Genomic DNA, 14,892 nt, shown 5'->3' with positions numbered 1-14,892 from the left:
AAGATAAATTCAATCATGTTTAGAAACTCATCCTAATTCCAGGAAAATGGTCTTGCAAAATATTCCAAACTTGAAGAGACTGTACCTCAAAGCATGGTTTTTCACTTGAAGGGTATCTCCTCACCCATTTATGCATCAATTTTAATGAAACAAGTTATCAGTGAAAGGAAACTATCAATATGTCAATTTAACATGCTTTCAAGTTTTGTGATACAAAAAAAAATAACTCATGAACATCAAATCAAAACACATCAGTTCTTTTTGTTAGAACCTTTATCAGAAAATAAATACCTGATCTATATATCCAATCCCCCTCCTAAAACAACACTGCATAATGCAAATCACTCCTGTGTCTTTTCTGGTAAAGAAATATATTTCATTATGTAATAATATAAATCACTGAATATATAGTTATAATAAAAAAATACATGTATAATCATTTAAAAGCTTTTTTTAATACTAGAGCTCAAACAGTACTGCCCTTACACATCAGATATATTCAAATATGTTGAAAATTAGAAAGACTTATTGTACCATATACTGTATTAGGTATGTACTCTACCATGTGGACACAATATCTGGACACTTCTCCTTGGCTGACTATACTTTGACTTCATCGCACTTTGTGAACACACGCACATATCTTCTGGATCACCAGGGCCCTCAAGAATCCCAGTCTTTCTATCTCCACCTCTTTTTTCTCCTCATCCACATGACAGAGAATTACTGGTTTATGGCTGATGCACATCATTCATGTAGGTGTCATATAAATGTTGGCTAACTTCCCCATTGGTAGGTAAAATCATTCACTAAGTCATGAATCAAGGGGCATTCCACACACACTACCAAATATACTGACAAAGGCACATGTGATTCCATCACCCTCCCCAAACTTCATCATGTAAGGAGGGAAAGTGCAGGAACAAGCAGTGGAGAATAGAGCCCCTTGTGCCAAGCTACCAACAACAAGATGGTACCAGCCCTGTACATAAGATGGCAGTGGCGCTCCTATTGTGGAGGTACAATATGTCAGCTGGTTATGACATATTTGCAGGTACAATTTGAACTTTACTCTCAATCTGATGGTTACACAGTGGGCATGTGAATGTGGGACCCGTAGCATAGCTGGAGTAAATGCAGAAGTAGCATGCTATATGTTGGCATCCAAACCCATGTGGGAGCACAGGTGACTTGTTGCAGATAACACAAGTTGTACCATGGATAAAATTTACATCAGTTTCTTGAGTGGTGTCATTTTGATCTTCATTAAGGCTGGGTAAAAACTTTTTGATAGCATTATGGAAATACTGTATGTTGATTAACGGTAAAATAAATCCAAGCAACTCAGCAAATCCGTGCCAAAGCAACTCCCTTGTGAAATAAGCATAAGATATTCTCCGAGAAGTATTTGGGATAGAAGGAACGTGCCTGAGCCCAAAGAGTCTCTCTGGAACAGTAGGGTACAATCCTCTGTGTAGGAATGCCAATAGATTCATGACATGTATAACCTGAAAAGCTATTTCTAAAACACCAATGCACTCACTCACTGTTTTTCTAACATTATCTTTACATGAAAAAATTGAAGTTATAAGGCTACTTCTTTCCTTCAGCCAGTTTACCAATACTATCACATTAATATAGTTACTTAATTTCCTATAAGAGACTCCCTCTTGATAATTAACTTGTAGCAACTGCTGGCCAACTGACCCCCTTGTCTTTTGAACAGTATATTTCAAAATTATGTATTTAAGTGCTGCATCAACTTCTGGTTCCATTCTTGTCACAAAACCATGTCCAAAATACCTTACACATTTCATAAGTTGAGACTTTATCAAAGAATACACTTCACTGTCAAGAAACATTGCATCCAGCTGAGATATTCGAGGGACATACACATCTCTATCCAAGGCAGCCATGGTACGGATGTTCAGCTGATGTCTTGTACACTAAACAAAGAAATGTTCGGAAGAGATGCCTCAGGTTTTCATTCTCACATGAATCTAGAAAGAAGAGAAAGAAAAAATGCCATAAAGCTTATTTTCAAAATATTTTTCTTAATTGCTATACAACTATGTATAAATAAAAATTCTAAATTAAATGGATTGGGTTTTACCCTGACTACATGTGATCTGCTATAAACTTTCTGACATTCAAAATTTTTTATATCTATAGCATACACACACTTCTCAGAAACTTGTTACAGTTGTGGAGACATGTGCTGTTCAAACAAAAGAAATAACGATCACTTACGAATTTATTTAGCTTCTTCATCAATCTATGAATGTAAGATGAATATTGTATGAACCCATGTAAAAAAAAAAAAAAATCAGTTTATTAATTTTGCAGACTTACAGCTGAAAATCCACATTACATACTTACATACTAACATACATACAACATCTTAAGTATACATTTAACCCTAAGGAAGTGTCTTACAATTTGATACTGTGGCTGCCAGATGGCACCAATCAACCTTGTAGACTAGGCCTGGTATGGTCAGGACAACTGTGTGTGCATTTTCTTTTCAGAGTTTGTTTCTCCTACCTAGCAGCAGGTCATAACTCATGATTTACATCAAGCACCTAATCACTGCTAGGTGAACAGGGGCTTCACTGTAAAGAAGTCTGCCCAACAACTTCTGACCTGACCTGGGATTTGAACCCAGACCCTCCTGAGTGTGAATTGGGCACACTAACCACTGTGCACCAGGAACTTATGTATGCTCCAGTAATTATTGTTATGGCAGGGGGTTTGTTGCTAGGTAGGATGCTACTGTGTGGCATGATGTTACATTTGTTGGCCCCTGCTTTCCCAGGAACGTGCAGCAAGCAAGGCATGGGAACACACCAGACTCAGGTATCATGGGCATAAGAGAGAAGCAAGCAAGCAGCAATGTGTCAGTCTGTGGTGCGACTCAGAAGAGAGAGCACGCTGGTGTGTCAGCGCTGAGACATAAGAGAAGGCAGATATGGTGCAGAGCAATGGTGGTGAGACAACTTTGGTGCCCACAGGTCTTGAGGCAGTGGCAGGTGTGCCCTGGTTAGCAGATCTGAGGTGAGGGTGGAGGCACACGTGATGAACAGAGTTTGGTACCTGGACATGTGGTGACCTGTGCAGGTACTGTGGAGGCCAGAGGGAGCACCAGCCTAGAGGAAAACTGTGGTAGGTAGATGTCAAAGCTGGCTGTGGAACCTCCCTGCAGCTGGAGGAACAGAGGCTTGTGGAGCCCTTGTGAGATGTCTGCTGTGTACTTGAGGGCTAACCTTAGGAAGGACTACATGAAGAATATATCCTGTGGCTGTGAGGAGTACTGGCTGTTGGGAGGTGCAGCTGAGAGACTTTGCTGTGTCCAGCCATAGCCTTACATGTCAAACTGCAAGTCATGAGTCATGCCTTGCAAGTTAGGTTGTGCCTCCCACATGTGTGTTCTGTGTGGATATCTGAGTAACTGTGTACTCTGAGTGTATGGGTGGTATGTGCCAAGTGCTTATAACTCTGTTCCCTGCCTGGTGTGAGCATTTGGTGTCTGTAGTGTCCTACTATGCCAATCCCTGTGAGTTGCTTCCACCTGCATCATGGCACCTGGTGATGGAGTGTATGCTGTCTTGACTACTACTGCTTATGTATGAGTTGCTGCCTGCCTGGGTAAGTGTTACAAGTGGCTGGGCAGCTGTAAGCGGCACTGTAAGTTGTGGGTGCCGTAATATTACTTTCAGCTCATTTTGTGCATTCTACACAAATTCTTTGAGCTGAATATTATGTGCTGAGTGTAATTATAAAACTATATCATGCCATGAAAAATGTCCTTTTTAGAAAATTGGAAATGGCCACCCTAACTCCATCCTATGATGAGGTGTTGTCCTCAACCCTACCATTACCTAGCAGGGCGTCTACCAAAGATGTGAAACCCACATCCATTTTTGACCCAGGCCCAGGCACACACACACACACCCTTCTCTCACTTGCCAATTTCTCACTCTCATCTCCCTTGTGTCTCTGGGGAACCATACACCAGCACATAAAATCCTTGCAACGTCAGACCTAAGAGGGCATGAAGTGGTAAAATTTGCCAGATGGGTTCTCAAATTAACTTTGTGCATGTACCAACACTCCCTACCAAATAAATAAATAAATAAATAAAATAAAAATAAAATAAAATAAATAAATAAATAAATAAAGTACCAAATGTCAACGACCAAACAGGGTTACACAGAAGGAATGATGTGTCTATTGAGCTGCAGCCAAATATGTATACTTCCTTTAGAGCTCAAGCACCTGAGGCCAGCCCTCCTGCAGGAAGCACCGCTTATCATTACAGACTGGAGGGGGCACGGCAACACCACAACAAGGAAAGTATCTTGACACCATCGTCCTTACTAATACACTTAAAACTGGTGGCAACATTCTATTCCATTTACTTACTCAAAAGCAGCTAGCAGCATTCCACCACCTTGTTCTTGTTGAGGGCTGCGATGATCCTGACAACAGTCCACCACCTTGACTGCCACACGCTTCAATGCCTCGATCAGCTGGCGGTGACGTCATCTCCTCAAACAAACACCCAATGGCGCCAAGTACAAATTGCCCTCTCCCCGCCGAGACGCACAATTTGGCACAAAAACATTCATCTTCTCAGTACTAGGTCACTGCGCGGTAGTGTCAAGCAGTGCAGTATGCAACGTATTGTACACGCAATATGAATATTATGATGGAAGTTAATCCGAAGGTTATATTTCAGGTCAACGGTTTCAAACTCTTTACAGAAGCTCATTGGTTGAGGGGCACAACACACACACACACACACACACACACACTTTAGCAACAAAATGCAATTCTTGTGTATGATTGTGAAATCTTTATAGTTAAAAGCATCTTAAGCTTCATGATTTTTATGCTAATTAACAAGAGAGAGAGAGAGAGAGAGAGAGAGAGAGAGAGAGAGAGAGAGAGAGAGAGAGAGAGAGAGTCACTAAAGTACAACTAATTTCTTCCCATCTTCCCAGTACCCAAACTGACTAACCATTTGAAACAGATGCAGCTAGGGTTTCCCTTTGAGATCCTCAATTCTGTATCTATTTGCACATTTGCAACAGCTCTTCATTCATTCCTATCATATGCAACCATTTTTTCTTGCTTCACTGATATCCCTCTTGCAATTATTGCTAGCCTCACACTCTCATTTGTGAACTTCCCTATAGGTGTACAAGAAATCAAATCTAGTCATATTAGTCTCCTCACATTCTCATTAAAAACCCATTCCATCATAATACTTTGTAGGAGCTTGAGAGTCTTTGCAGAAAAGGAGGCACTGGCCAGGGATCTGACCTGGGATATTTCACTTGCTGGTGTGGGGTAACTATGCTGCCTATTACACCACAATACTCTCTGGTAACAACTCACACATCTCCCCCTTAGGATCGCCAGGTACATGATAACCAGGAGATTCTGTCTCCTGCAGATCCTCCTCACTGCACCTGGCTGTAATTTGAGTCTCACTAAAGGAATAGGCACTGCTCAGGGATTGAATCCAGGACTTTTTGTTTACTGTGTGACTATGCTGCCTGTTACATCATGGCACCTTCTGGCAACAACTCACAGATACACTTCCTTTTGTCTTTCCTGGTTAATGGGAACACAAATTTTCTGAAAGATGGGACCTCCTGTAGTTGCTTTTTATATCACAGAATAAATATGAAGACTTACACTTTGTACAACAGAAAATTTCTAATGAAAATCACTATACTAACAAATTGTAAATATTTATTGTTTATACAGTATTTTACAATATAACACAATATTATGACCAAGAGAGCAAGAGTGTATGAGGAGGAGGTGATGAGGCCAGGGAGTGGCTGCAGCAGTTCAAGAAGGGAATCAGCAGCTCCAGGAACATATTACTAACTACAAAAGCACATAGTAGCATTTGTATGGATGACCCAATTCTTACCAACTATCAATAATAAATGTCATGGGAATGTTAAGGGTGTGTGTACAGAATTTGAAACAAACATTTTGTTGTGTTGCCAACTTATACATAAAGCTGAATTAGATATGATAAAGAAAAAAATCTAAGGGAAACTGTAGCTCATCTAGATTATAGTAAAGAAATGGCATTTCCTCCCTCACAACAGTACATCTCTCCATCCTCACAAGGCAGCAACAACATCACACATACATCTAAGGGTGAAACCCTACAATGGTATAAGAAAATCACTTGGGGAGAATAAGATGATTCTAATCATTGGCATTTCTTGAAATGTGAACATCAAGCAAAAGTTGGGTTTCAGACACATATAAGAAGACTCACTGAGCTAGCCATTCAGCATATCCTATCTGCTTACATCTCTGATGCCTCCTTTCCTCCAGAAGCTCCCCTGATATGCTGCCTACATATTCTAAAGGCCATAACAATTATTTCCAATTAACTGCTAATGTAGGCACTTTAATGGCCTAATAATTGCACGATACATCTGTTTTGAAGTAAAGGAATTATGACTTAATTTTTCAATTAATTCCATTCATTCAAATAGTTTATTATGTCACCATAATCCTAAGAATTATGTAATATATAAAATAAGACTTGACACTATGAGCATTTTTTTTTTTCTATGGCTTGTATATAACATTTTCTTCTGTGGTCCTGTATCGTGTACCACTCCTGATTGAGGGTGGGGGACCATAGTGGTCCATGTCAGATTCATAGGCATCATTCACACTGCCACCATTTGGTGTAAATACCCGCTGGTGGTCAGCATCAGAAGCAATGGATGTCCTGGTTCGGGGCTGAGGGAGTGGAAATGGAAGAGTAAAATCAATCATATTTCATAAGCATTATGATATGAGTATCTCTTAGACCAGCAATCACTACATTTTACTGCTTTGCAAAGAGAATTGTACTAACAGTCTGAATCCACAGGAAATTTATAAATCAAAATAACTTCTCTTATATAGCAAACTGCAGAATATACATGTTTACTGTGTATGACCATTATTTGTCCATACTGTAATTATGGGGGATTACATATAAATTTAGATGTACTAGATAGAATCAGATCAAAATTTAGATGTACCAGATAGAATCACATCAAAATTTAGATGTATCAGATACTCTTGGTATACTGCATAATCAATGTTGTAATGTATGGGACAAGACATAAACAACATATACATAGTAATTATTATCAATAGATGACAATCAAGGTAAAGCTCCCAAATCAGTAACATACGAATATCGTCTCATATGGAACGTGACTGGGCACCACACGTCTAAGCAACAGTGCATACAGAAGTGTAGTGTTTTACCTTTGTGGATATACTTAAATTTCCTGTACCTCTGGTGCAAAAGATGTCCTCTGTGTAAAGGAAATATTGAGGAGTTATGATTCACAACAGCCACTCTTTATATCTTTCACGTAGTTTTTCCCTCTTGTGAAGAGTCTATGTATATCTTGGCTTGTAATTCAATGGCAATGCTGTGGCTGCACTGGGACATCACATGTTCATATACCCACTACTGTATAGGTAAGTGAGTGTTACCACAAAGTGAAAGAGACATTCCATGGGCTGCAGTGAGGGGTGACTGAACACTATCAAATCACTATTTGTTGTGTGGAAACTACTGTGTTGCATCTAACTGCCTATACTATATAGATTCATTCACCCCTCTCCTCCCTCTCCCCCACAAAAAAAAAAAAAAAATAAAAAAAAAAAAAAAAAATAAATAAATAAATAAAATAAATAAATAAAAATAAATAAAAATAAATTAATTAATTAAATAAAATCATATATATATATATATATATATATATATATATATATATATATATATATATATATATATATATATATATATATATATATATATATATATATATATATATATATATATATATATATATATATATATCAATTATAATAGTTATCATACTTTCTTGATTCAGCACTAATTTTGTCAATATATATATATATATATATATATATATATATATATATATATATATATATATATATATATATATATATATATATATATATTGACAAAATTAATGCTGAATCAAGAAAGTATGATAACTATTATAATTGAAACCAATTAAGTTAATACATAACCCAATAGAAACCAAACCTAAAGGTTAATGCCACTTGCCATCTGGCTTCAAGAAAGAAAAAACAAAGAAAATATATAAATAAAATAAATAAATAAAGTAAAATAAAACAAAACAAATAAACGCTTGACCTACACAGCCCAATATAATAAAGATATAACATAGCACAATCACATAATTACCTTCTTAGCACCCATTGTCTGCATCTTGGACATCCGCCTTTCCTGGACAACAGTTTCCCGCCTTTCAGCCAAGGCTTTCATGGTCTCTCTACGCATACTCAGCCGACGCATATTGCCAAGTACAGGAGTCTCTGTTAGGTCAGGGCAATGTAAATATCAACAGAGGCTCTGCAGTCTTTTTTTCAGCATTTATCTACCTATATCTGACACTTATTCCTAAGAGGTTTTTCAATATAAGGAAATACAGGCATTCCCTGCCTCATGAAAAGATTCACACAAGATGCTCTATGTTAAGCCTTCATTATCATTTATTTGAATGGTGAAAATTTTGATGTATTCTTCTACCTGATGAATTACAGTACATACTTTAACCTATCTGTCTATGATCTTTGAAATTTTTCTTTTTCATCAACATATTACAATCAACATAAAGTTTAATATATGTTGCATCAATGCAATCATATTTTGCACAAAATCTTTCATATCATGTCTAAATCATATAATTTGATTAATTTCAAAGACTTCAGTTACCATATAACTGGGTGTTTGCACCAATTTGTTATCCATCTAAATAAACTGAATGCTGAAATTTTCAAGTGATGCCTTTTGCACACTTCTACACAGTGCACTACATAGGACAGAATTTTAATATTTAACGTAGGTAATTAAATCTTAATTTGACACACACTTCAAATGGTTATTATACCTGCAAACACACTTATACAAATAAGACTTACCAGTTTCCATGCCATTTTCAGCAGCTTCTGCTGAGATACTGAAAAATCTCTTCTTGAAGGCAACATCCAGAGTTCCAATGGCTTGTTTTTTATTACGCTGACGCTCCAGGTTGTGAATGGTCTTTCGGCGACCCAGCTGGCCATCCTGCACGCTGTCACTGTCATAGTCACCATCAATTCCTTTGAGCTTCTGCAGCTGCCGTACTATGTCTACTGCATTCTTCTGAATGAAAGCATCCTCGGTGGTGTCCTCAGCCTGAAAGATAAAGAACACATCTAATTTCTGTCCAGAGGAATAACCATACAAGGAATGTGATTCACAATTTAAGAAATAACATACAGAATAAAAAAAAAATGTAAACAAAAATGTTCTCCTCACATTAAAAAAAGGAGTTATAAAAAAAAAAAAAAAAAAAAAAAAATATATATATATATATATATATATATATATATATATATATATATATATATATATATATATATATATATATATATATATATATATATATATATATAAAGTTGGTAAGATGAATGCAACAACATTCAAGTTAATAAAGTTTTAGCATACCCACATATTTGGCATTGGTACTGTGTATTTAATGGGTTTATATTAACTCAATACTGTATTGATATAGTGTTCTCATAAAGAAAGTTGAGAAGCATTCTCACCTTACATATAGTATCCTTATATAGCTACTACAAATAAAATTAGTACTTCTCAATTATACATTTTCACAATCAAAACCATACCAGTTACTAAACTAAACAGTTACTGTACCTTCTTGTTGCAGCAGGTGAGTTCAGTGGAGGCCAAGATGTGGGAGATGGTGCCAAAGCGATGGAACAACATGGCAACGAACTGAATGATAAGAATGAGGGCAAAGAAGAACACAAACACCAGACCAATAGGTTCCAGCTGCAGGTGTTCCTGGCTGATGAGGACCTGGGGGGAACAATAAGACTCATTGACTTACTTCTGATATGACTGGTAGCTTGCGGTATCATGCAGACACTTTATAACAACTGTCTGGTACAATCTTTATTTCAAGCTTTGAAAATTAAAGAATTAAATCAAAATGCTGATGAATGTCTACATGTAGTTTTATATCAAGAGTATGAATAATTACTATCTTGGGTTATATGAACTTAATAAATTAAAAAGTTATTAACAAAGTAAAGAACATGCAGGGATCTAGAGTTATAAATGGCTACATTGTGTGGGTGTAACAAGAGCAGACTCATGGTCATGCAGAGAGGCAACACCACACATGCATGCCACAGCTCTTGCTAGCACACAAACCAGCTCTTTCTCTGGCTTAGTAAGCTGAACATCAAATCATTCAAATACTATAAAAAACAATAAAAAAAATCTATTACTAAGTCAAATGATCTATAAAACATGAAATGGGTGAGTAGGGTGGCAGCATGAATCAAGGTCAGAGTATTAGATCACGGTGATGCTGAAGGAACAGATTTGCTGCCTTATTGTTGTGACCACCAGGTAAAGGTAGCCACACCATCAATAACATCACCATCTTAAAAAGTCATTAAACAAAATAAGTAAGTACAAATAAGTGAATTACTGTTGTTGTTAACTATATCTACACTGAGCAGATAATGATGCAAGTGCAATAAGGTCATAACATATTATGGATGAATTGTTAGATTATACTCAGTTTAAGAGAGTCGGTTATCCATTTAGTGTAATCAAACAACAAAAAACACAAGTTGCTGGGCAGTATACAGTATATACAGGCCTCTGATGATGATGAGTATTATAGTAAACTGTCAGAATTGTGGACTTGAAGGGTGCTCAACAAATACAGACCATTCACTGTGTCTGAAGTCAGCGAAAGTAAGTGTAGTTTGAAAGATGCAGAAAGAAGATGAATAACTAAATCATTCATTGAAAAGAGGTGCTACTAGTGATAATAAAAACTGGGCACACAATTAATCACTAAATTTAAAAGAATGAAAAATATATTATCAAGAAGGTGAGGTACTAAAATGGTGCAAAAAAAAAAAAAACTGCAGTGTTGAAATCACTAAAGAATCACTAGACGTGTGAAGGAAGCATAGAAAGAAAGGATAAAAAAGTTCATCTGGAAGCAAACATAAATGAAGGATATTGGAAGCTTTATGATGCAGTGGTAAAAAAAAAAAAAAAAAAAAAATTCTAAAACAATTACACAAAGGAGGAAACACAACTGGAGAGAGAGAAAAAAAAAAATGGGGGGGGGACAACTGAGTAACAAAATACTTGAAAGATGAAGAGCAAGAAGTAAAAGGAATGAAGTATGTAAGGGCAAAGAAGTGAAAATTATGTGAAAAAAATCCCAGTAAGCATTCCAAGGAATAGAAATCAGAAATGATAGGCAAAAGGTAGGGAGAGAGAGAGAGAAAAAAAAGCAGTTAGTCAGTGAGTCTTAAGAGTCAAGATTAAAATAATTTGGAATCAGTCCAGCAGTCTGGTCAGAAAAAAAAAAAAAGTGTAATACCAAATTAACAAAAAGGAAGGCAATAGCTAAATGCAGTAACATTTCTAAAGGATATAAAGACCATCAGGTGTATAAGGGACACAAAACCATAATAAAAAAAAAAAGATAAAATAATAAATAAATAAATAAATAAATAAATGAATAAATAAATAAATAAATAAAATATTTAAAAAATGTAAAAAAATAGAAACAATAATAATAATAAATAAATAATTTGTACATGTTTTATCTAGTTTAGTTTTTGGATTTGTTTTAATTGTATAGTGTATATCACATTGGTGGTAATAATAATGATGATGATAACAAAAAATAAATGATAATAACAACAACAATAATAATAATAATAATAATAATAATAATAATAATAATAATAATAATAATAATAAAAGCAACACAAAATTGCAACAATAACAACCATAAAAATAATTATAATAGTATTAGCAGTGGCAGCAGCAGCAGTAGTAGTAGTCGTAGTAGTAGTAGTAGTAGTAGTAGTAGTAGTAGTAGTAGTAGTAGTAGTAGTAGTAGTAGTAGTAATAGTAGTAGTAGTAGTAGTAATAGCAGCAGCAGCAACAGTTGTAGTAGTAGTAGTAGTAGTAATGATAATAATAACTATTATAATAATAATAATAATAATAATAATAATAATAATAATAATAATAATAATAATAATAATAATAATAATAATGTATTAATAATAAAATCAATAATAATAATAATAATAATAATAACAACAATAACAATAATAATAATAATAATAATAATAATAATAATAATAATAATAATAATAATAATAATAATAACAATAATAATAATAATGACAATAAATCATTTCACAGATACAATTAATTAACTAAAAATATAAAAATATAAAAATCAAATAGATACATAAATCAAATGTCAATTAACATAAAATTTTAAGAGAGTGAACAATGAGGTGAATATAATGCCTGAGCAGTACTTTATTATGGATAACCTGAACCAAGATGGTCTTATAGGCAGCATGAAATACAAGTGAATCAATCTCCACTTTGTTAATTTTAGTTTTATGTGGTGAATACTAGTTTAGCCTTTTGACTCTGCCTTCTGCTGCACTGAGAATGGGAAATGAGCAAGGAAAGGCCGGTGCCATGCTGAACCAGTGTTAGCATGCTAGACCAAAAATGTCATGCAGGTCAATAAGGTTCTAGATCTGAGACAAAGGAGTTCTGGACACTATTTTGGACTTGAACAAAGGAAGAACTAGGAGGCCTCTGCTCCACAAGTCCCTCAGGTAGTTCCAGAGTAAGAGAAATAAGTGGCAGCCATGAACACCACAACTGGCAGGAGCAAGGCATACGCCGGGTTACCTCCTGTGTCTCTGGGATAATTGTGACGTTTTCCCTGATGCCGAGAGGCCAGTCGATGTGAAGGTCATCTTTGTTCAGTTGAAGAAGGAATACAATGAGCACAAAGAGCGCGTTGAGCATGAAGAAACCGAAGAATGATTTATTTCGCAGTTCCTTTAACTCGATCTCTGCTTGTTTCTGTAAGGAAGACATTTCACACACATAATGGACAGGGACACAAAGCCAAGATGGCCCACACTACCTACCTCACTGGTTGCCTCCACGAAGGTAATGTTGGTTTTCACCCCCAGAGGCCACTCGATATGAATAGTATCTTTGTTCAGTTGGAGCAGGAAGACAATAAGGACAAAGATAGCATTCATCATAGTGAAGGAGAAGACTGCTATATTCCGAAGTTCCTTTAACTCCACCTCCATTTTTTTCTAGAGAGGGAGAAGAAAGATGGAACAGAGAAGACCATTAGTCTACATGCATACTCACAATACAAACTCACTGAAGTCTGCATTATAAGTTTATATCTGAAGATCAGTTTTATTACAGGTGTTGATGTTCTTCTACTGAATATTTATGGGATTAGTAGAGTGAGTTATCTCTGAGTTACACAGCACAACCACCTGCTGACAACAAAAACTGATCTTAGAACAATGAAAAGTGTTATTGAAAACCAGATCTTTTATACACTATACAACCACTTTCTATGTACATAACATTTAAATTCATTCTCATTATTTCACTCATTCAGTTAATCTAAAAATGCTTGCACTTTTTACAAGACATTTTTATGCAGCCCACAAGACTGGCATGCTGGTAACTGACTCCATATCAAGATGAAGCTCTGGTGAGTGCTCAGGAAAATTGGTGAACATGGACACTGCTAACACTATAATATGAACCCTACATCATACACAGGCATACAGTTATAGTTAGTGTCATCTCATTTAACAAAGAAAAAGAGTTAAGTCTCAACAATCTTTGTCATTATACATGACCAAATAGCCTGACGTGCCAGAAGTTGTCCTTGAGAAAAGTGAGATCCAAAAGGAAACACAGCAGGCAACATGCTAATAAAACTCTATTTCATCCATGACAATGCTAACTCATAGCTGTTCTGGTAACATTTATGGCCACCGTTCACTGAACCTTAATTTCATCCTGGCTTGTTCTATTCACTTACTGCCTATGTTTTGGATTGGGCTAATTCCTCACAGTTCTTGAGGAAGAAAATTATGATAATGTGATGATAATGATGATAGTATGTACTGTAGTAGCTGAAGGAACATCAATGATGATGACAATAATAATAATAATAATAATAATAATAATAATATTGAAATCTTATATATATATATATATATATATATATATATATATATATATATATATATATATATATATATATATATATATATATATATATATATATATATATATATATATATATATATATATATATATATATATATATATATATATATATATATATATATTACATATTTATTTTTCCTCTTCCTTAAAGATCTGGCCTTGCCTTTTTTTTTTTTCAACTTAATACAGTAAGTGCAATCACACACACACACACACACACACACACACACACACACACACACACACACACACACACACACACACACACACACACACACACACTTTTATCAAATCAAGTACCTTGTGTGACAAAAACACCTACAAAATCTGCTTCTCCAGCAAACATTTCATCAAGATTCTATGACAGACAACTGTATTAAGGGAATTCTGAAGTGAATGAATGTACATATTTCATGTTATGGTGCATGCACATCAAAATTATATGACAGTATTATACTACTAGCAGACATGCATACCACAATCACAAAGGTTATGCAAGAAACATACAAACTTTCATGCTTACTTGCTTGTGACCCATCATGATACCAGCAGCCTGAGTGGCTAATATAGTCTTTAGTAAATGAAAACAGAATAATGCCAGCAGATGACAATATCAAGGTAGAATCTGTTACTAGATCTAACTGAATTTTCTCTGCTGA

The 14,892-nt window shown here is 35.4% G+C and overlaps 2 protein-coding genes across 8 annotated transcripts in view; both read right to left on the bottom strand.

Moving 5' to 3' along the window:
• Positions 1 to 258: 258 nt before the first annotated feature.
• Positions 259 to 4,561, bottom strand: LOC135103380 (peroxisome biogenesis factor 2-like). 2 transcript variants are annotated; one of them, XM_064009509.1, is made up of 2 exons: positions 4,423 to 4,561; positions 259 to 2,000 (listed from the first exon to the last, which is right to left on the bottom strand). In XM_064009509.1, the coding sequence occupies exon 2, from the start codon at positions 1,914 to 1,916 to the stop codon at positions 1,038 to 1,040; it is 879 nt and encodes a 292-aa protein (XP_063865579.1). In that variant the 5' UTR covers positions 1,917 to 2,000; positions 4,423 to 4,561; the 3' UTR covers positions 259 to 1,037. The 2 variants fall into 2 exon arrangements, with proteins under 2 accessions (XP_063865579.1, XP_063865584.1); XM_064009514.1 differs by lacking the exon at positions 4,423 to 4,561 and adding an exon at positions 3,094 to 3,111.
• A 1,182-nt stretch (positions 4,562 to 5,743) lies between these two features.
• LOC135103363 (chitin synthase chs-2-like) overlaps positions 5,744 to 14,892 on the bottom strand; it is a 55,858-nt gene continuing 46,709 nt past the window's right edge. For 3 of the 6 annotated variants that reach the window (XM_064009464.1, XM_064009445.1, XM_064009474.1), the window contains exons 22-26: positions 13,114 to 13,290; positions 9,800 to 9,964; positions 9,022 to 9,277; positions 8,285 to 8,415; positions 5,744 to 6,783 (exon numbers count right to left, since the gene is read on the bottom strand). In XM_064009464.1, the coding sequence (XP_063865534.1) occupies positions 6,607 to 6,783; positions 8,285 to 8,415; positions 9,022 to 9,277; positions 9,800 to 9,964; positions 13,114 to 13,290 (906 nt within the window). In that variant the 3' untranslated portion in view covers positions 5,744 to 6,606. Of the gene's footprint in view, positions 6,784 to 7,302; positions 7,353 to 8,284; positions 8,416 to 9,021; positions 9,278 to 9,799; positions 9,965 to 12,868; positions 13,046 to 13,113; positions 13,291 to 14,892 lie in introns of all 6 variants that reach the window. The other 3 variants (XM_064009454.1, XM_064009436.1, XM_064009484.1) reach the window with 2 other exon arrangements.

The sequence above is a fragment of the Scylla paramamosain genome, chromosome 1, assembly GCF_035594125.1.
Source record: "Scylla paramamosain isolate STU-SP2022 chromosome 1, ASM3559412v1, whole genome shotgun sequence".
In the NCBI taxonomy this organism is placed as follows: Eukaryota; Metazoa; Arthropoda; class Malacostraca; order Decapoda; family Portunidae; genus Scylla; species Scylla paramamosain.
The sequence above is the reverse complement of the archived record's forward strand: the minus strand, read 5'-3'. Positions and strand labels throughout refer to the sequence as shown.